General features: G+C 39.7%; 1 protein-coding gene across 5 annotated transcripts in view; it reads left to right on the top strand.

The window, feature by feature from the left end:
* Positions 1-23,711, top strand: part of LOC126192472 (telomeric repeat-binding factor 2-interacting protein 1-like) — a 204,528-nt gene that overhangs the window by 67,137 nt on the left and 113,680 nt on the right. For 4 of the 5 annotated variants that reach the window (XM_049932606.1, XM_049932609.1, XM_049932605.1 and 1 more), the window contains one exon: positions 20,423-20,518. The exons of the other annotated variant lie outside the window; for it this stretch is intronic. In XM_049932606.1, coding sequence (XP_049788563.1) covers positions 20,423-20,518 — 96 coding nt within the window. The remainder of the gene's footprint in view (positions 1-20,422; positions 20,519-23,711) is intronic. 5 annotated transcript variants of the gene reach the window in all.

Consider the following 23,711-nt stretch of genomic DNA (forward strand, 5'->3'; position numbering starts at 1 on the left):
TGTCATCTTTAGTAACAGTGTGTAAAAACTCTTCACCTGTCAAGATAATTGATTCTGTTAGCTCATATTCATCCCAGTGTAGTATATGTTCAGATTTAGTTATTTTTAAATGATGTTTAGATGAGATGAGCATTGTATTGCTGTGGATACTACATTTTCGCTCTCATTTTTCTGAATTGGTATTAACAGGTTTTTCTATTAATTTAAAAGCATTTAATATGGTAGTGGAATGCACTGAACTGTGATCATTTTTAATCCAAGCTACAATGTTTTGTTGAACTAAAAATTGTTCCAATGTTTCCACAGTTATTCACTATTCTTTTTCTTGAAAACCATTATACTAACAAAGGCATAGTAAAAACACTGAAAATCATTACAATGTGATAGATACTTCTCTGATTACATTAAATGCTTTGTGAAGTGAGACATGAAAACAATCTTTACCTCATTGCATTGAGATGTTATCCATGCCTCATATGACGTAAATGAGTGAGGGGTGACAAATCAACAAATATGGAAAATATCACAGGCTTTTTGCTATAAATAAGGTTTTTGTGTTAGTCATTTATTTTGCTACTACAGGTATCTATGGTTCACACCCTCTTATTCGTGTGGATAATTGTTTAGTTACATAGTTTATTAGTGAAGAACAAAGATGCCTTTCTCCACACCAGGAGACCAAGTACAAGGTAGGTAATGTTGTGTCCTTTGAAGGGAAGTAGAGTCAAAAAAGAGACCACCTACTGCTACTTGCTGCATCTGCTGTCCATTTTACATTATATTTGTGCACAAAAAGTTTAAATTTGCCTGTGAATGGAAATAAATAATAGCATTAACTTCCTTAATCTCTCCATCTGCAAGCAAGGTGACAAATATGTCCTCCACATTTATAGGAAACCAGCCACTACAGACATAAACATATGTGCTTCATCCTGTCTCCTGAACATTCACAGATTAGCAGAATACCACTCATTCATTCATAGAGCTCTAAAAATCCCACTGAGTGATGAGAACCTCCAAAATGAAATGAGATCCATAAAATAAATAGCTACAGCGAATGGGTATGAACCCACACTAATAGACAATTTAGCAAAAAAAGTAAAAAAAAGAAAATAAACAAAGTAACCCTCTAGAGCCAGGAAATACACTAACAAAATGCATCCCCTTCCTCATTGATGTCTCCTAACAAATTGCCAATTTTTCAAATGACATAAAATAAGAATTGCACTCTAAACAAACAATAAAATTTCTTGCAGACTATCTCATGATCTGAAAAGCAGCTAAGATAAATTTCACCCTCTGGCATATGTAAAGTCATGCACAATAAGTATCCAGCTCAATACATTTGTCAAACAGGCCATAAGTTCCATGCCATGTTCAAAGAATACATCAAAGTCTTAAGATAGAACACACCACACACATCTGCAACAGCTTCCCATGTGGCAGTGTACAAAGCAATCTTTAAATATTACACACATTGAACAATGGTCACATGACATCTTTATATGAAGAACTGAAAATCAGTATCCACAGAAAGAAGCTAGGGGAGAAACTACTCAGTAGCAACAATGAAACTGGCTCAATCAACTTCTTCAAAAGCTCTGACAACTGGAAATCAGTATCCACAGAAAGAAGCTAGGGGAGAATCTATTCAGTAGCAACAATGAAACTGGCTCAACCAACTTCTTCAAAAGCTCTGACAAAGTACTTAAAGCAATTTCATAATTTACAATTTCAGGGCACATCATTTTCTTTAACATCATTCATTCATTTCCCAGTAAGTTCAGATCCAGCTTCAGATTTCTTATTAGTCATTTAGTATTATTACATGCAATAGACTTCATCAATTCACTTAATCTATTAATTTTGTAAAATACATTTTTACATATTTAAGTTGATATTGAGCATATCTAAAAATTCTTCTAATGAATAAAAGGAGTTAGTTAACAATAAGTTGTGTAACTTTTCCTTAAATACTTTGACTGACATCCTTGAGGCGTGTTTAGACAATTTGTTATATATTTTAATTGCCACATACTTATGTCTGTTTCTAGTTTTTGCTAATCTGTTTTGTGGTAAGAGCAAAGAAATACAGATTCTTGTATTGTAACCGTGCCTTTGATTCGTTACACCTAAATCTGAAAGTTCAGCAAGTATATAGTCAACAATATCAAGAATACATAGATTAATAACTGTTAATATTTTATATTTAATGAACAATGGTTTTACAATGGGTCCTATTAGCTACCTTTGCCTTTACTCTAATTGCTTTCTTCTGGATTGCCAGAATTTCACTCCCTCCCCCCTCCCCTGAGTATTCATCCGTACCTTAAAACAGACTGAAAAAAGCAAAGTACATTGTCCTTACGTATTCAAATGCCACAGAGCACATCAGTCTCTTCAGCAGATAGATAATTCTTGACAGTCTAACCACTATGTGTTCAACATGAGAGTTCCATGTTAGTTTATTATCAAATATGATATCTAAAAATTTTGCATTTTGTATTTTTATTTTTACAGTCTTTGGTAGACCAAACGACATATTCTGAGTCTTTTTCTCATTTAATAGTAGACTATTCACATTAAACCATGATATTGCATTTTCTTTTGCCATATTCATACTGCTAACAAGGTTATCAAATACATGGTTTACAGACAGAGAAGTTGTATCATCTGCATACATATACGTCTTTATGCCTATGTTTTCTGGTAAGTCATTTATGTGTAAAAGCAATAGAAGTGGTTCTAATTTAGATCCCTGTGGCACTCCGACTTGAACCTCAAGTCTATGTGACAGATGACTTTCTGAAATCACCACTGGCTTCCTTTTATTAAGATATGATACTGAGAGTTTTAAACTTTTATCACATGTTCCATAGTATTCATGTTTAGACAGCAAAACAGAGTGGTCATCACAGTCAAAGGCCATGCTCAGATCACATAATGTTACCTTTATGCTGCTAAAATGTCTCTCACTAAGACCTCTGTGGCATGTCTAGTTGACTTGTTTTCTTCTGCCAAACTGTGGTGTACTTAACATATCATTTAGTTCTAGGTGCTCATACACATGCTGACACATTATGCCTTCAAAGACTTCAGCTAGTACTGTACTTAGTGAAATTGGCCTGTAGTTTGCTGGATCAGATATACTACCCTTCTTAAAGACTGGAGCCACCTTGGATAGTTTGAGAGGATAAGGAAAAACACCTTCTATGAGACACAAGTGTATAGAATATGTTTATGGTGCTGCAATGTACTGTATTACCTGTGTCAGTAGATTGTTTGACATATTAAAAATATCTGTACTACATGAATTTTTCATTTCTTTGACAATTTTAAGAACTTCATCTTGGCATATCTCTGTGAAGTGATTTAATGAAGGTCTGGCCTGATTATGATTTAGGTTTGTGCTCTTAACATAATCTATTTATGTTACATTGGGTGTACTGATCAATTTTTTGATTTCAGCAGCACAGCTTACAAAATATTTGTTGAATGTATCTGCTGGCATTGGGACTGTCTTATCAAAATTTCTGATTTCACCTTTAACAATATTAATTACTGACCAGGCTGTTTTACACTGGTTTTTACTATTTTTTTATGGAATTAGTGTTGTGTCTTTGTATAGCCAATTATAGCTCTTTCTTGTACATTTTCTTAGTAGTTATTTCGAGGCTCTTAATTTCATTAGAATTATTTACTTTGCCAAGGCACTTTAACAGCTTCACTTTTTTAAATTCTCCAATTCTTTGGTGTACCACAGTTCACCCTTTCTTGTTTTATCAGATTTTTTTTGGAACAAATTGAGCTTTTAACATACCTATTAAGTAGTTGTGGAATGTTTCATAAACTGTTTGGGCATTGGAATCACATCTTTGAAATAATTTGTCCTAATTAGTTATGCTCAACGGGTGTGTTAGTTTTCTGATATTGTTTTTTGTTAGTATTAAGATGTTAGGTTTTTGGTAACTTTTGTATGGCCTTGTTCCCATCCCATTTTATAAAATGTGTTAACTGTACTGTTAACATGGAGTGGTCTGAGAAATCAAATTCCTTTACACTGGTGGAGTATGAGCCACGAGCACAGATGACAAAAGCATTATCTAAGTACACGTTTGTTATTGTCAGTTCTGAATTTACATGATGGAAGTTGTGTTGCCTTAGCATATTCAGTCACTTACTTAAACCAGGTTTGTTACATGTTCCATCAAAGCTTGAATTAAAGTCTCCCCAATTATATTTACATATTGTTTCCTCTTTGTTATGTAGCAGAGTACAGTATCTAAATCATCGAAAAAGGTTTTTCATCTGAGCCAGGGGAATACACACCAAGATAGGTTTCATTACATCACATATGATTCCAGTACCGTATTTACTCGAATCTAAGCCGCACTTTTTTTCCGGTTTTTGTAATCCAAAAAACCGCCTGTGGCTTAGAATCGAGTGCAAAGTAAGCGGAAGTTCTGAAAAATGTTGGTAGGTGCCGCCACAGCTAACTTCTGCCGTCAAATATATGTCGCGCTTTGCAGGCACAAAGATAAACACTGGTGCCAAAACCTCAGCGTCGGTAAATAAATTAAAAGGTAGAAGAATGTAAACATTATGCCATGTATTCTTTCGTGTTTGCTGCTATTTCACTTAAATCCTGTCTGCCTTGCCTAATAAACTACGAAACTCGAACAGCAAACGCGGAAGAATATACATATCATGCCATGTTTATATTCGTATTATTCTTATGCTGAATAGTGATACAGTCAGAAACTAAGCACGGCAACTGACTAGATTTTTAAATCTAAGATGACCATAATTTCTGTGCAGAATGTAATGTACTAAAGAGTCGTCTGCAAAGATTTTCAAACGGAGAAAAATTGTCGCTAATCTCTCATTCAGAACATCTTCTATCATACGCAGTCTATTATTTGGTTCTTGTTGATCATTATCAAAGAAAGCAGCAGTTTAAGTAACAATAAATAGCAGACTCGCGCCATTGTTTCGCTTATTAGACAATTCCTCTTTTTAAAAAGCCGCGGTAGCCCGCACAAAAGCAAGCCATGCCGCGAGCGGCGACAGGTCGTAAACACGCATTATCAGAATGTAATAAACAATGCATGATTGTTGTTGTTGTGGTCTTCAGTCCTGAGACTGGTTTGATGCAGCTCTCCATGCTACTCTATCCTGTGCAAGCTTCATCTCCCAGTACCTACTGCAACCTACATCCTTCTGAATCTGCTTAGTGTATTTATCTCTTGGTCTCCCTCTATGATTTTTACCCTCCACGCTGCCCTCCAATGCTAAATTTGTGATCCCTTGATGCCTCAAAACATGTCCTACCAACCGATCCCTTCTTCTAGTCAAGTTGTGCCACAAACTTCTCTGCTCCCCAATCCTATTCAATACCTCCTCATTAGTTACGTGATCTACCCACCTTATCTTCAGCATTCTTCTGTAGCACCACATTTCGAAAGCTTCTATTCTCTTCTTGTCCAAACTGGTTATCGTCCATGTTTCACTTCCATACATGGCTACACTCCATACAAATACTTTCAGAAACGACTTCCTGACACTTAAATCTATACTCGATGTTAACAAATTTCTCTTCTTCAGAAACGATTTCCTTGCCATTCTCAGCTTAGAGTGACATAAATACCTATAACAAAGAGAACGGCACTTATCAGATCAAAGCAAAAAAAGCAATCAATTCAAACCAGACGAAGCATGCGAAAAAGGAAGGGTACCCGTATAAATACGGACGGAGCGCCTGACACATAGCAATGGCTACCTGGTAAAGCTTAACTGTTAAGCTTACGACTCGAACCAAACTACTGTAACTGTATCTTCATCCATTCGACCTCAATTGTGTTTCACGTTACAATGGACCAACTGTTTTTCGATTTGGAGGGGCGATCTAAAACTTTTCTCTCATCTTGAATTTCGAGTCTCAAATTTCAGGAGTGGCTTAGATTCGGGAAAATATTTTTCCTTGATTTCGAGTCTCATTTTTCGGATGCGGCGTAGATTCGAGTGCGGCGTAGATTCGAGTAAATAAGGCAATTGCACAATGTTTCTCTACACATGTCTGACTAAGATCTAGTTCAACCTACAATATATACATATTATCGGTAGTAATCTATATAAAAGCACTTAAATATAATAACTGAATTGTGCACATGTCCATGTTGTGTTGCAGGACATTCATATTCTTTAAAATAAAAGAAAACCATGTTTATGTATGTAATCATTTAATATAATAGTCGAATTGTGATCTGCTGTAACAAACAGCCAAGGTCCAAAACAAAGTAAGCAAATGTACAGTGGAGAGCCCATGCAGCAAGTAACAGTGTGCAGGCTTTTTTCAACCCTACTTTCTTTCAAAAGACACAACATAATCTACCTTGTCCTTGGTCTGCTCCCATCAAGGGCTCAGCATTCATTTGCTGGGTACCTGAATAAACGGTCACTTAAGGCTCTCAGTATTGGGATTGGGGGTTGGACAGGACTTGTCTGCTCCACTTTTATAGGGCAGTTGTGCAATCTCGCCCCAATTATGGGTGCACGGAGTATGGGTCTGAAAGACCTTCTTATTTGAAAATGTTGGACATGGTGCATCATGAAGGCATTCTGTTGGCCACTGGGGCCTTCAGAACAAGCCGCATACCCAGCCTCAGTGCAGAGGCTGGTGAGCCGCCACTTCACATCAGGCAGCGGCTTCTTACGGTGTGCCAGATATATAAAACACTGTCCACACCATACACACCTGCATACCTTACCGCAGCTCGGCTTCCGCTGGCACGGCTTGTTCGTACCTGGCAACGTGCAATGAGGCCCTATGGGATTCGCACACAGGATTGCCTTTTAGAGATGGATGCGGCTGGTCTTAATTTTTTACGTTGAGGTTGGAGCAGATTTCCACCCTGGCTCCTCCAGAGACCCAGGATTATTTTAGATTTGACTAATTTTAAGGATAGAACACCAGATTTTACATACCAATCTGTTTTTTAACACTTTAGATATGCATCACGGTTTCACGGTCATTTACAGTGATGGGCCCCAAACATTGGAATTTCCTTGGCTGCCGGCTGGAGCAGATGCATCGTCTTCTGGGTAAACGTTTTCTCATTTGCTCCAATTCCCTTAGTGCCTTACAATCGTTGCAGAACCTGTACCCAGCTGAGGAGTTGGTCTGGCTCATATTTGACCAACTGTACTTGCTCCACCAGCAGTGTAAGCAGGTGTCATTCTGCTGGGTGCCTGGTCATATACGGATATGGGGCAGTGAACAGGCCAATCGGGCTGCCGAGGAGGCCCACATAGGACAGGATGTGGCACAGTGTCCTATTCCCTTGCAGTCTGTCATTTCTGTCCTACATAGGAAGTGCAGGCAGTTGTGGTAGGAGGAATGGCTGGCGGTGACAGCGAATAAGCTGCAGTCGGTGAAGTCGACAAACCGGCCATGGCGTTCCTCCTGCTGGTTGCTCAGGCGGGATGAAGTCACACTCACTTGTCTTAGGATTGGGCGCTGTCCTCTCACACATAGCTTTTTATTACGGCGGGAGGATCCCCCATTCCCCCATTTTGTGATGCCTGTGGTGAGTACCTCTCTGTTTGCCACGTTTTAACAAAGTGCATTTTATACCATGATGCAAGGGTGGCGGCAAAAATTGATGGGGATCTGCCCCCTATTTTAGCTGATGATGAGACGAGAGTATTTAGGGTTTTAAAGTTTTGCAATGTGTCTGGCCTCTGGCCTAAACTTTTAAGCTGGAGGTTTTAGTGTGTTGCGGAGTGGATGGTGCCTCCCTTTTTCTTTTTTTTTTCCTTGCGGTTCGCCAACCACATCCATCTGCTATATTGTTTTAGCTCCTTCTACCACTTTCTTCCTATGTTGTTCATGTTTTACTGCTGATGCCATGCTTCGTCCCATGCTTTGGTGTGGATCCGTATGGTTTTCCACCCTTTGTTACGTGTGTTTTATTTGCTGTTTTCTCTTTCTGTTCTGGGTATTTTTCTGACACTCATCTCAATCTGTCTTTGCGCGGGCACTAAAGGCCTCGCCGTTGGGCGCCCTTATGACCATCTCCATCCGTCCATCCTTGATATGCTGTTGTGGAAAGGTATCTGTGCTCTTCACTAACACCAGCTGTATAATTAAACAATTCTCCACGTGAAGGTGACGGTGTGAACCATAGTAGCACATAATGGCGTAATAAATAAGTGACTGATACATAAAACTGTTGATTTATGTTAAGCAACGATCACAGCTCTCCCAATGCCACCCTTTGTAGATGAAATGTTCACAGGCTTTGTATTTACACATGAACAAGTACATTTTCGGTTTGCTGTCCGCATCTGTTGTCTATCCTTGTCTGCACATTTAATCTGTCGTTGTTGTGGTCTTCAGTCCTGAGACTGGTTTGATGCAACTCTCCATGCTACTCTATCCTGTGCAAGCTTCTTCATCTCCCAGTACGTACTGCAGCCTACATCCTTCTGAATCTGCTTAGTGTATTCATCTCTTGGTCTCCCTCTACGATTTTTACCCTCCACTCTGCCCTCCAATACTAAATTGGTGATCCCTTGATGCCTCAGAACATGTCCTACCAACCGATCCCTTCTTCTAGTCAAGTTGTGCCACAAACTTCTCTTCTCCCCAATTCTATTCAATACCTCCTCATTAGTTATGTGATCTATCCTTCTAATCTTCAGCAATCTTCTGTAGCACCACATTTCGAAAGCTTCTATTCTCTTCTTACATTTAATCTACAATGCTTATAAAACATTATATATTTATAGAATACAAATCTCAGATGATGTAACAGAGACATGCCCTTAAGTAAAAAAGACTGGGTTCCTAGTATTCATTATGTTGAAGTAAAATTTTGCTCTTCGTAATACGAAGAAATGTAGAGGTGGAACCTCACATGGTGAGCATAATTCATTCCGGAATCTTACTTATAGTGCAGAAATTTGATCTTGATGAATTGAAATTCTTCAAGGAGATGGCATTGTAGGCCTGGAGAATGGGCGGGAGCGTTGTCCATAACAAGAAAGATGTGGAATTACAGATTCGTCTCGAGCAAATATTTTTTCACTGGAGGACCAAACACCTCATTGATCCAATCAAAAAAGATCAACCATGCTCTTCTGGAATTTACACTTCAAGAAGGCTCATGGGGTTTCTGAATGGTAAACAAACAGTGGTTTTATTTTCAAATCGTCTCTTGCACTGGCGCAGAGTAGCAGTGTGAGAGGGTCTTTCATTGTCTTGTCACCAGGCAGTGCATTCTCCTCTGCTTTTATAAAGGTACACTTCGCCATGTTTTTCCAAAATAGACCCATCTCGTCACAATTGAAAACCTGTTGCGGTGGATAAATCTCAGAATGTACGAGCATCTTGAAGTTTCTAATGAAGTTCTCTGCTGCCTTCATGTCGGAGCTGGGTGCTTTGCTGTGCCTCACAGTGCTGTGGATGCTCATTCTTCTCTTAAACTTCTCAAACCATCCACAGCTTCCCTTAAACACTTCTTTGGCCGCTGACAATCCTCGTGTCTTCTTAATGAGGTTGGTGAAAATCATTCTCACCTTCTCGTAAATGATGTTCTCGTTAACAGTATTGCCTTGCAATTGCTTTTCATTTATCCATATATGGAGCAACCTTTTGACATTGTCCAGAATACGAAACTGTTGTTTAGATAATCTTGTCACTCCCTTTGAAGCATCTGCCTCCTAAAGCTTGTCCTTGTTCTTGAGGATAGTGCAAATAGTTCATGTAGACTGATTGTAGGTGCATACTATACCACGTTCATGTTTTTCAGTGATTTCACATTTCATTTCTAAGTACATTTTCTTTCTCTTATGGTCGTCTTTTGCGACTTTATCTTCGGGGAAGTTTCTGCAAAGGTTATTAAAATTTGCACACAAAAAACACTGTGTGAACACAAGTTTAGAAAAATATGTGATCACTAGCTGCACTAAGACGGCAGCAGAAAGAGCACTAAACCCCGACTGCAGTATGTACTAAATATGCCACTGTCGACAGTGAAAGGTCTTCATATTGTTGAACATTTCCTGCATTGCACATGAATGGCTGGTGACATCACACTAAATCGTTATTACTCGTTATGCGAAACATTGCTCATTAAGCGAGTCATTTTTTTACAATTTCTTTTTGCTTGTTATGTGAATTGCCTGTTGTGGGAGGTGCTTGTTAAACGAGGTTCCACTGTATTATACAACTATAAAATCGATGGGTCACAGTTGGAATCCCTCAGCTCATACAAATACCTGGGTATAAAATTTGTAGAGATATGAAATGGAAGGATCACGTAGGCTCAGTCATAAGTAAAGCACTGAGTGAGGTGATGCAGTTGTTAGCACACTGGACTCTCATTTGGGAGGACAATAGTTCAAACCCATGTCCAGCCATCCTGAGTTAGGTTTTCAGTGATTTCCCTAAATTGCTTCACATAAATACCATGATGGTTCCTGTGAAAGGGCATGGCCAACATCCTTCCCCATTCTTCTCTAATCTAATGGGACTGATGACCTCACTGTTTGGTCCACTACCCCAAATCAACCAACATTAAGTAAAGCAGGTAGTAGACTTCGGTTTATCAGTAGAATACTGGGGACTTGCAATTAGTCTACAAAGGAAATTGCTTAAAAACACTCATGCCCCTCATTGTAAAATATTGTGCAAGTGAATGTCACACATACCAGATAGGACCAATGCAGGATATCAAATGTATAAGAAGAGCAGCATGGGCAAATTCTTAAAGATAGATGCAAACTATTCCATGAAAGCCTACTTAGAAAGTTTCAACAACCACCTTTAAGTGATAAATCAAGGAATATACTTCAGTCTCCTACGTATTGCTCCCATAGGGACCGCAGAGACAAGATTAGACTAATTACAGTGCTCACAGAGACACTTAAGCAGTCATTCTTCCTGCACTCCATACATGAATGCAACAAGAAAAAGCCTTATACACCTCACAGTGGTTTTGCAGAGTATGGATGTAGATGAAGGTGTAACTATTTCTGTACCAGATCTACTAATCTTCCATCTTTCAGGTAAATAATGTGTTTTGGTTTTCTGTATCCTTTGACTTGTACACTTAATCTTACGTAATTTGAGATATGCTCCCAGAAATTTCCCAATTTTATCCTTCTGCTTTTGTTCATAGATTTCAAATGTGTGAGCCTATTAATGTTAAGGCAGAATTTAACAGACTTGTGATCTCCTAAATACACTGTGCAACACAATTAAATGGTCACCTTTTCAAAACTCCATAATTGTCTCCCATTGAGACAAGTAAGTTTGAAATTTGGCTCAAAGGTGGCTACAACTTTTCTTTGTGTTGGTGCAAAAGCATGGTACCCTGTGATATCACCCTCTGGCTCAACAACACTTCAGACAGCAAGGTGTCAACATGTGCCAAACAAAAACCAGAGCTCAGAAGTTCGTATTAGGTATAAGGTGGGTTAATTACATCACATTCACACCAAATGTTGCCACAGTTCTGCTCAACATGTGACATGGGCCTGTCGCACAATGGGGAGGCCATCGCACTTCCTCTTACCCTCATTTCACCCCTTCTTTTAACACCTCTGCAATTGCAGTGTGGCACGTTTCTTTTTTACTGCCCTGCCAGTGTCCAGCAATGTTCATTTGTCTAGCTAAAAGCTGTAGTAGAAAATACTAGACCACTACTGTCTATTGCAGGTCGCAACATACATAGAATTGTCCAGTAAACGGGATGTGGCTAATACTGAAATAAAAGTTTTAGTTTGGCAATGTAAATTTTCAGGTGTATTTTTACGATAAAGATTACAGTTAATACTGCCAAGTCCGTACTACATTTCTACATAATGTAAAGTTCCCACGCACACCACAATCACACACGCAGCCAGTTTATGGTATTTACACCCGTTACCGAAGTTATAGAGTTCACTAGGTCATTTAGTTATGAAAATGCTCGCTCAAATGTTGTGCACTCTGCTCTACACGTAATACCTGTTCCAGTCTTAGATCGCACAACACACCACGCGGTTTTAACTAACAATCAAAAGCAATAATTTTGATATTCCGTTGGAAATTCCACACGACTTCCACTATACCGTTTATTTAAATACACTTCGTACTACTTCGCGAACTCGTAATTAGCATTTTTCCGTGATTTTACAGTACTTTCGTCGGAGCTGCTTTCAATGAGATGTTACTAGTTCGAACCCTCAGCCCCAACTTACCTAGATCACACCAAAGGCTTTGTTCCCAGCATAGATTGGCGCAAGCCTGCATTTTTCTGATTGGCTGATATCACAAACAGCAAATCAGGTTGCAGTATTATCCCGCGCTAACCCGCGCTTTACTTCAATGACCAATCATAGTAAAACATTTATTTCTATGGCATTTGCTAAATAAACAAATTTAGAAAAGTATCAAACATAAAATTACTCCTTCTGAAATTACCGATTCATTTGTGTTCTACTCACGATTTATTAGTACCATAAACTGACTGCACATTTAATTATAGTAAATCCCCTATATAGTATAACTGGTACTTCGTGAATAAACAAAACAATTTTCATTTACTTCTGATCTTCTTCACTCATACAATACTCGCACTGCTAATTACTACACATTATAATTATGCAAATACATTAAATATTAATCAAACATAACTTTACAACATTGTTTTGACTACGACTGCTAGCACTGTCCGTCAACTGCTGACCTCTGCCACCTATTAGTACAACTACGTGCAGCACTGTAATTCAGGTCCATGTCAGCTGGTGACATCTGTCGATGACTCATGCCTATAACGATATGGTCCTAACAAGTGACAGGAGTGATGCGAAGGCGCTACACCTCACAATGGAGGTTAGAACCGCAACATCCAATATTTAAATTACCCAGTTTTCTTGTGGGTGGCCAAGGAAATCATTTCAGAGAGACCGTGATTCAAAATCAACGTGAAAAGTCTTCAGGAGGTGGCATAGAAGGCATCAGTGAAACCACCTCTCCCCTTGGAGCCTTGATTCCCATACATTTTGCAGTCGAAAGTGACAGTTTGTAGTGCAATAAGCAACAGGATAACATTCTTGACACTGCTGACACCACCCCAGATGATTCAACCCTTCTCTAAGGACATTGTGGAACTGCAGTTGCATTAAACGTGACCGCACCCCTTTGGAGTGCAGCACAACCACAGTTTCTCTTCTGGTGCACAGGGCAGAACCACTAGGCACTGTTAAAAACCGTTCATGAGGATTGAACATGATCTGAAGCAGCAAAGGGTGTTTATGATTTTTCAGTTCTCTAGTTTTGCACCAGGTTTTAAATTGTAAGACATTTCCAGAGGCAGATGTGGACTCTGACCACAATCTATTGGTTATGAACTGTAGATTAAAACTGAAGAAACTGCAAAATGGTGGTAATTTAAGGAGATGGGACCTGGATAAACTGAAAGAACCAGAGGTTGTACAGAGTTTCAGGGAGAGCATAAGGGAACAATTGACAGGAATGGGGGAAAGAAATACGGTAGAAGAAGAATGGGTAGCTTTGAGGGATGAAATAGTGAAGGCAGCTGAGGATCAAATAGGTAAAAAGACAAGGGCTAGTAGAAACCCTTGGGTAACTGAAGAAATATTGAATTTAATTACTGAAAGGAGAAAATATAAAAATGCAGTAAATGAAGCAGGCAAAAAGGAATACAAACATCTCAAAAATGAGATCGACAGGAAGTGCAAAATGGCTAAGTAGGGATGGCTAGAGGACAAATGTAAGGATGTAGAGGCTTATCTCACTAGGGGTAAGATAGACACTGCCTACAGGAAAATTAGAGAGACCTTTGGAGAAAAGAGAACCACTTGCATGAATATCAAGAGCTTTGATGGAAACCCAGTTCTAAGCAAAGAAGGAAAGCAGAAAGGTGTAAGGAGTATATAGAGGGTCTATACAAGGGCGATGTACTTGAAGACAATATTATGGAAATGGAAGAGGATGTAGATGAAGATGAAATGGGAGATATGTTACTGTGTGAAGAGTTTGACAGAGTACTGAAAGACCTGAGTCTAAACAAGGCCCCCGGAGTAGACAACATTCCATTAGAACTACTGACAGCCTTGGGAGAGCCAGTCCTGACAAAACTCTACCATATGGTGTGCAAGATGTGTGAGACAGACGAAATACCCTCAGACTTCAAGAAAAATATAATAATTCCAATCACAAAGAAAGCAGGTGTTGACAGATGTGAAAATTACCGAACTATCAGTTTAATAAGTCACAGCTGCAGAATACTAACGCGAATTCTTTACAGACGAATGGAAAAACTGATAGAAGCCAACCTTGAGGAAGATCAGTTTGGATTCCGTAGAAATGTTGGAACACGTGAGGCAATACTGACCCTACGACTTATCTTAGAAGAAAGATTAAGGAAAGGCAAACCTACATTTCTAGCATTTGTAGACTTAGAGAAAGCTTTTGACAATGTTGATTGGAATACTCTTTCAAATTCTGAAGGTGGCAGGGGTAAAATACAGGGAGCGAAAGGCTGTTTACAATTTGTACAGAAAGCAGATGGCAGTTATAAGAGTCAAGGGGCATGAAAGGGAAGCAGTGGTTGGGAAGGGGGTGAGACAGGGTTGTAGCCTATCCCCAATGTTATTCAATCTGTATATTGAGCAAGCAGTAAAGGAAACAAAAGAAAAGTTCAGAGTAGGTATTAAAATCTGTGAAGAAGAAATAAAAACATTGAGGTTTGCCGATGACATTGTAATTCTGTCAGAGACAGCAAAGGACTTGGAAGAGCAGTTGAACGGAATGGACAGTGTCTTGAAAGGAGGGTACAAGATGAACATCAACAAAAGCAAAACGAGGATAATGGAATGTAGTCGAATTAAGTCGGGTGATGCTGAGGGAAATAGATTAGAAAATGAGACACTTAACGTAGTAAAGGAGTTTTGCTATTTGGGGAGCAAAATAAGTGATGATGGTTGAAGTAGAGAGGATATAAAATGTAGACTGGCAATGGCAGGGAAAGAGTTTCTGAAGAAGAGAAATTTGTTAACATCGAGTATAGATCTAAATTAAATGTAAGGAAGTCGTTTCTGAAAGTATTTGTATGGTGTGTAGCCATGTATGGAAGTGAAACATGGACGATAAATAGTTTAGACAAGAAAAGAATAGAAGCTTTCGAAATGTGGTGCTACAGAAGAATGCTGAAGATTAGATGGGTAGATCACATAACTAATGAGGAGGTATTGAATAGAGTTGGGGAGAAGAGGAGTTTGTGGCACAACTTGACTAGAAGAAGGGATCGATTGGTAGGACATTACTGTGTCCAGACTAAGCGCCTGCAACTCTCGCTTCCTGCGAAGCAGACCGGTACAGCGGGCTCTGGACCGAGTAGGGGTCAGCCTGGCCGGTCGTCCCGGAAACACAGACACTTCCCAGAGACCACCAGGAGGCGTCCACGGCACCACAAGAGGCCGCTACAGCCACAGATCTCTTTCCTTCCGCTCGACACGTGACTGCAAATAGAGCCAGCCATATCCATGCGCCAAGCAGTATTTAGGCTGGCGCAGGAGCCTGGAGAGACAGTTCACACCGAGCGAGTGCACTGGTGTCATCGTAGCCGCCACGTCATCGTCCACCGCCACCAGCGTACCGGAGCCATCCTCGCAGAGCCTCTACTCGTCCTCGGACTCAGGTGACGGCAACGTGGACTCCGCACCGCTCTTCACGAGACGCCCGGGGCTTGGTTTGGTGAAGTTGTATGTTTACTACAGACAGTTTATGTTTGGAAGAATCTCTGATTTAGTTATTGGTAGGCTTGGAAGATCAGTCCTACTTCACGAATATTGTTTTGTAAATTTTGAAGAAAGACTTTAGTTTAAATAAAAACGCGATAATTCACACTCTGAGATTTTCCTATCCGCGGACGGCGGATATATTAGACACGTTCTGAGACATCGAGGGATCACCAATTTAGTATTGGAGGGTAGCGTGGAGGGTAAAAATCGATGAGGGAGACCAAGAGATGAATACACTAAGCAGATTCAGAAGGATGTAGGCTGCAGTAAGTACTGGGAGATGAAGAAGCTTGCACAGGATAGAGTAGCATGGAGAGCCGCATCAAACCAGTCTCAGGACTGAAGACCACAACAACAACAGTTTTCCACCCTCCTCTTGTGTGATCATGGAAGAATGACATTGATACATGCGTGAATAAAATAGCAAACAATGCCTCTACGAGCCCCCCGTTTGGCAATACCCTCGGTGCCACCCACGCTTCTTTTTTGAGCACAGTAAGAATGTACCTGTACAGAGACACGTCAGAGCACCTACCGTTGCACTACAGCACGAGAGGATTGTGCTATTGCTTGGCAGGAGACCTGGGACCGAAGAGAGACAGCACCAACTCTAGCCAATTGCCGTGCTTCTACTGGTCGAGTGGTGTCGGCACAAACAGTTTGGCGATGCCTATAGGAACAGCACATTTGTCCACACACGTCAATGAAGGATCCTCGTTTCCCTGCGGAGTGCATTTCGTAGCAGAAGTGTCACGAATTGGGGAGGCATTAGACACAGGAAAATACCCCTTGTCATAGTGCCTCCTCCTGCATTGAACACACAGTGCTACTGGGATGGGGCAATGCTGCAGCTTTTGGATTGTGCTGCACATTGATGCAGGACAATGCTTTATCTCACAGTGCCCAGGCCATTGAAGGTCTGGTCAGCAGCCATCATTGTGATGATCTTTTATACCAACAGCCCAGACTTGCAGCCAATTGAAAATGTGTCATATTACATGGAGCGAAGAGTAAGGTGCTTGCATCCCCTGCCAGGAACAGTTGATAAATTGTCCAGTGCCTTCCAAAACATCTGGATCAACATCCCCCAGGACAACAGCAATTCTGTGATCCACAGTTGTCATTGCTAATGCGAGGCGGTTAATACTGCTAGTGTTGGTGCCACATCTTACTGAATATTCATTGTAATCAATAAAGAAATCATTGAAATCAGAATGTGTACCTTTCTTTGCCCTGAAAATGATTTCCTTGTCCATCAGAACAAAACAATTGAGTTGTAGTACATCTCTGCACTAGTGTTCAGTGGCCGCATTTGAAGTGCAGTGTGTCAAAAGGAGTCCCTACACTGCCAGCACTTAGGTCTTTGTCTGTACAGGTACATTTTTAACGTTCTCAAGAAAAGAGCACAGGTGGCACCAAGGTTATTGCCGATTGGGGGGTCATAGAGGGACTGTTCGCTGTTTAATTTATGCGCGTGTCTATGTCACAACCACGGCCGTGATTACGCAGCAGGGGGGTGCAAAACGTGAGGGGTGAGAAAACAGAAGCACCATCTGCTGCTTCACATCACGTTCTAATTTCATTAAATGGTTTTAAATGGTGCATAGTGGTTCCACCCTGTACACCAAGCAAAAACTGTGATCATGCTGCAGTCCACAGGGAAGTTGTTAGAGAAGCGGTGTCGGAGGTTGTCAAGAACGTCATCTTGTTTCTCACTGCACTGTGCACTGTCATTTTCAACTGCAGAATATGTGGGAATCGTGGCCTCAAGGGATGGGATGCCACATCCTTAGGTCTCTTCGTGTTAATTCTGAGCAGTGGAGTATCTGGAATGATTTGCTCAGGCACCCCTAAGAAAGTGTCCAAGTTCAACACTGAGCATTGCCATTCTGACCTCTATTGCAGAGGCGTCAAAAGATGGGGTACAATGTCGGTAAGAGGGGGTGCGAAGACCTTCCCATCGTGTGAACCATCCGTAATGGAGTTGGGCAAAATTTTGATGAAATTTGGTGCCAGTGTGACATCATTAATCCACTTTACATCTCACACGAACTTCTGAGCTTGGGCCTTTTTCTTCTTGGCACGTATCAACACATAGCGTTGTTGAGCCTGAGGGTGACATCAGAAGGTGCCATGTTTTTCCACCATTGCAGAGGAAGATCGTTAACACCTTTGAACCAAATTTCAAACAGATGCATCACAATGGTAGACAGTTATGGTGTTTCGAAAAAGTGATCCTTTAATTGTGTTGCACTGTGTATTTATCTTATTTAATGAGTATGGCCATAACCAAGTTCTCTTGGTTACTCTGATTATGCACTACTTCCAGATCAGCTAGTGATATGATATAAATGTGTACATAGATTGAGCACTTTCAGACAGCTATGTTGAGAGGCATCAGTGTAGCCACTATTATTGAAGAGTGTGCAGATCTAGTATAAACAGGTATTTCGTGTTTCTTGATTGATTTGGCATTCTTTACAGAGAATTCGAGCATCAGTGCACAACAATAAATAAGTAATTCTGTTAGGAAGTGTTGAAAATGCTTGCTAGCTCACATGACAATGTGCTTGTGTGTGTGTGTGTGTGTGTGTGTGTGTGTGTGTGTCTTTTGCTTTCTCCTGTGATGCTTTGACTTGGTCACCAGCAGTGAATCACCATTTCTGGTGAAAATTAAGTCTCGAAGTTGTGTCATCCAGTTTACTCACCAGATTTGTGTTCATCCACTTTCCTCTCAGAAAACAGAAATACACCTACAGGGCTCATGATTTCTCTGTATTTCAGTCCAGAGTTCTAGGAGGCTGTGACTGACAAGCTCAACTCAGTAATGAAAGACAACAAAACTCAAAAGTCGTGTGGTTGTTTTGATTACAAAAGTAAACACTATAAAAAATGTAAATATCTTGCATTTGAGGCACTTCCTATGCACTGGATTAAGCAAAGATGGCATATTGGCAGCAATCAAGTGCAAAGAATGTACAGAAATAGTAATGCTGTTAACTGTGAAAACATTTATATAATGTTTTTAATTAGTATTATTGCATGAAGTTTGTACTGTGTGTGTGTGTGTGTGTGTGTGTGTCAAGGGCTGGAGTGCAACCACTGGTTGGATATCTTGCCATATTTCCTGGTTTCTTGTATAGATTTCAACAAACTTTTGTTTTTTAATTCTCATAATTCATTACAAATGTACAATTAATCTTTTACGCTATTTAATTTTTTCTGTATTTGGATTGCATGAACCTCTTTATACGATGGTAAGCCAATTATTATCCACAATTTAGTTTTATTTTTATTTTGGTAGTACTGTAGTTTTACATTGATGACAAATGCTTTGTTTATTTTTTGTTATATCTTTGCAATTCTCAAGCTGCTAAGTTAGTTTCGTTATCACTACCATGCTGTTAATCATGGCTGCCCTGCTGTCTATTTGCACCAAAGAAGAGCAACATCCAGTGATCCATTTTTTGTGGTCGGAAGACGTATCAGGGGCCGAAATTCATGGAAGACTTTCAGTACAGTACGGAAACAGTGTTTTGCCACAACGGAGTGTCTACAAATGGACTGAACAATTCTGACATGGTCGCGCAAGTGTTACGCACGATGGAGCCGGACGACTGTTTACCGCCACAAATTGAGCGTTCACGTGAAATGATTCTCTTAGACAGATGATTAACTATTGACGAAGTGGCACATCATCTGCAAATTAGTCATGGTTCTGCCTACGAAATCATCCACAACAGACTTGGGTTTCTTAAAGTTTGTGCAAGATGAGTCCCAAAACAACTAACACAGTTGCATAAACAATTGTGCGTGGACATTTGCAAAAAAAAAAAAAAAATAGGATCACTATGGTAACGAAGGGAGCAACTTCTTAGACAGGATCATTACTGATGACGAAACATGGATCCATCATTACGAGCCAGAGAGTAAACCACAGATTATGGAATGGAAACATCCAAATTCACCATGCAAGAAGAAGTTCAAGACCCAACTGTCTGCAGGAAAACTGATGCTTAACGGCTTTTGGGACGCACAAGGTCCAGTACTGGAACATTATGGGGAAAAGGGCACCACAATAAACAGTGTACATTACAGTGAGATGCTTACGCCAGGCTAAAGCCTGCAATTCAAAGTAAACGCCGAGGATTGCTGTCAAAAGGTGTTGTGTTGTTGCACGACAATGCTCGTCTGCATACTGCTGCCCACACTGCTGAAACACTCCAGAAACTCAAATTTGAAGTACTGAATCATCCTCCACATAGTCCCGATCTTGCCCCTTCTGACTATCACTTGTTTGGTCCACTCAGACAGGCATTAAGGGGCCATCGATTTGCCTTCGACGAAGCACTGAAAGAAGCGGTGCATTCCTGGCTTGCAGCTCAACCGAGAACCTATTGAGGGCATCAGGAAGCTTGTACAACGATGCACCAAGTGCGTTGAAATGCAAGAAGACTATGTCGAAAAATGATGTACTTGTAAGTTTCCTATTTGATTACAATAAAATTTTATAACTACTTTGCAGATAATAATTGACTTACCCCTGTATGACACAGAATTTATCTTTATTAATAATTCGAGAATGTATAAAATTTTGATTTGCTTTTAGCCTGCATAAACCAACAGAAAGTGGTGATACTGGAAGTTCTTCAAGGGCTATCAGCCAGAAACATGTGGAGCAACTTAGATCAAGTAGATTGCTCAGGTACTATATTGTTTATATTAAGTTCTGTGAAAACATATGGTATAGTTTATCAGTAAACTGAAAATATTTTCCACTTGATTACCAACTTCATTACACAATTTCAAATGAAAAATAATTGCCAGTTTGTACTCAGGTAGCCTCCTAGTCCTTCATTTGTATTACTTGCTCATTTCTTTGCCATTAAACTACAAATTTTACTTCATTTATAATTTCTTTTGTGTATCATTTCAGGGATTAGTATAACCTGTGAAAGTGAAGGTTTTAGGGTTTGAGAATGACATAGTTACATGTCATCCAACTATAAACCAAATCATTGTTTGCTCTTTAGTCCCTTGTAATTTCTGAAATCATTTAGAAGATAGCTTTTTAAGGGGCTCCGGAAAGGCTCAAAATCATGAAAAGTTCAATTTTTACTTTTTTGCGTTTCCTGAATCTGCAGACTGTTACCTTTTAATAGATATATAATTTATTCAATTCCGAAGACTACAACTATTTTTAAATTTTTTTGAAATGTGTTCTACATGGGCGTGACCCACTGTGACGCTGTTAAACTGCTGTCAAATGGTGTTATTATTAACGTCCGTGTTCATCAGGTACATTTTAGTGATGTGAGATAAAGTATGTGCTGCGGCTAACCTGTGATGGTTCAATATATATCGCTGGTGTGATTGTCGATTGTTTCATGTTTATTTACTCTGTCGTTATCTCGAAAATATTCGTAATTAATTCTGTTTCTTGAGTCTCTGTTTTGTTGAAGTATAATAATGAGTAAAAGTAAAGTTATTAGAAATCCTCTGAAGGCTTTTAAGAAAAGGAGAAATGTTGGAAAGCCAAAGGTATGTGTTATTACTGTAAACAATAAAGACGATAACCAAGTGAGTGAACCTAACCTCTCAAGTACACCTGCCCATAGCAGTCAAAGTGGGAAAGAAAATACTTCACAGAAGAAGCTTGGTTCAATGAGTGAAAACTATGAATGTTTTATGGGCGAATCGGATGTGAATGAAATATTTGATATGTCGGTTCTCAAAGGAATTTTTTCAAACTGTGTAAGATGTATTCATTGTAGTGAAGTTGGTCTGGAACTCTCCATAATAAAGCACGTAGGACTTGCTAGTGAAATACAACTGAAATGTGATAAGTGTTCATACATGACCACCTTTTGGAACAGTGTTGCAGTAACTGCAACTGAAGAAAATGGTAGCAAAATCTACGAACACAACATTAGATTTGTTTATTCCTTGCGTTCAGTTGGTAAAGGTGCTACTGCAGGTGCAATTTTCTGTGGAATCATGAATCTTCCAAATCCCCCAACCAAGTTTACGACCTATGATAAATTAATAGGGTCTAAAGTAGAAGATGTCTGTATAGAATCTGTGAAGAATGCTGTGGAAGAGGCAGTAATGGAAAATAATGGTAACAGAGATTTGACTGCAGCGCTCGATGGTACCTGGCATAAACGGGGACACACATCTCTTCATGGTGTAGTATCTGCCACCAGTATGTATACAGGGAAAGTTTTAGATGTAGCAGTAATATCAAAGTATTGTAGATGTCCACAAAAATATAAAGGTACACATGAAAATAATTGCAAAGCTAACTATAGTGGCAGTAGTGGAGGAATGGAAGTGGCTGGTGTTGCCAGTATATTCCAACGTTCTGAGGCGTGTGATAAAGTGCGATATGTTAATTACCTTGGTGACGGTGATTCTAAAAGTTTCAAACATGTTCAAGGACTGAAGCCCTTTGGTGATGATGTTGTAGTGCAGAAATTTGAGTGTATTGGACACGTACAGAAGCGAATGGGAACAAGACTTCGGCGACTGAAAGCTTCGTACAAAAAACAAAAACTCAGTGATGGTAAAGGGTTGGATGGGAAGGGAAGGTTAACTGACAGTGTAATTGACAAAATGCAGAACTATTATGGAATGGCTATTAGGCAAGTACACAAAGTGTCGACGAAATGAAGAAGGCTGTTTGGGCTCTTTTTTTTCATACTTCTTCAACCGATGAAAATCCCCAACATAGCTTGTGTCCCAAAGAAGAAGACAGTTGGTGTAAATATAACAAAGGATTGCTAACTGGTGAAGTGTACACTCATAAGCATAGTCTGCCTCATGCAATAATGGAGGTGATAAAACCTATTTTCAGAGACTTAGCAGCACCTGAACCGTTGAAAAAGTGTATTCACGGAAAAACTCAAAACCCCAATGAAAGTGTAAATAGTGTTATATGGTCGAGAATCCCCAAGACTGTATTTGTTGGAATAGAAACACTTCACTTTGGTGTGTATGATGCTGTTGCGACTTTCAATGATGGCAACATTGTAAGGTGCAAGGTATTTAGAAGTATGGGAATGAAGATAGGTTCTAACATGGTACGAGCGATGCTTGCTTTAGACAAGGAACGCCTTCGGGCTGCAGACAGGGCTGTAAAGAGTCTAGAAATACAAGCAAGAGTAAACAGGAGGAGGAACAAGAGGAAGCTGGAGGAGGAGTTTGCAGAGGATGAAGATAATCCATCCTATGGACCTGGAATGCACTAAAAAGTTAATCCAATCTTTGTCGCTCGATTCCCAAAACTTTTATTTTCTCACACTAATTACATGTTTTCTAAGGATCTTCCAAACATATTTGTTTCAAACTTTCAGTAAATGTTACACATTACCGTCTGCATAATTTAACACAGCCTTTTTCCAAAAAACTGTATATTTTTGAATATATAAATAAAAAATTGCAAAAAAATGTTGTGAATTTTCATTACAATTTAAAAAAAATCATCTTTAATAACAGAACTAAAATTTTGTAAAATCCCTGTGTTAAGTTGTAGCCCATATTCCAATAAATAATCTGTAAAAAGTTCAACTTCCTACCTCAAATACTTTGTGAGGAAAGATGTAATTTATAAGCGTTATTTTAACATTGCAAGTATAGGGCATTCCGGAGCCCCTTAAAGGAAATCAGAAACATTATGAGTAACAGAATTATCGGGAGGGTGTGGGAGAGGGGTAGGGTGGGGGCAGGTGTGTGTGTGTGTGTGTGTGTGTGTGTGTGTGTGTGTGTGAGAGAGAGAGAGAGAGAGAGAGAGAGAGAGAGAGAGAGAGAGAGGGGGGGGGGGGGGGGGGGGATGGATAGAAAACTGATGCTATAGAGTGTTATGCACATACGAAGGGCATTCAAAAAGTTTTGCACAG

This window comes from Schistocerca nitens, chromosome 1 (genome assembly GCF_023898315.1).
Source record: "Schistocerca nitens isolate TAMUIC-IGC-003100 chromosome 1, iqSchNite1.1, whole genome shotgun sequence".
Taxonomy (NCBI): domain Eukaryota; kingdom Metazoa; phylum Arthropoda; class Insecta; order Orthoptera; family Acrididae; genus Schistocerca; species Schistocerca nitens.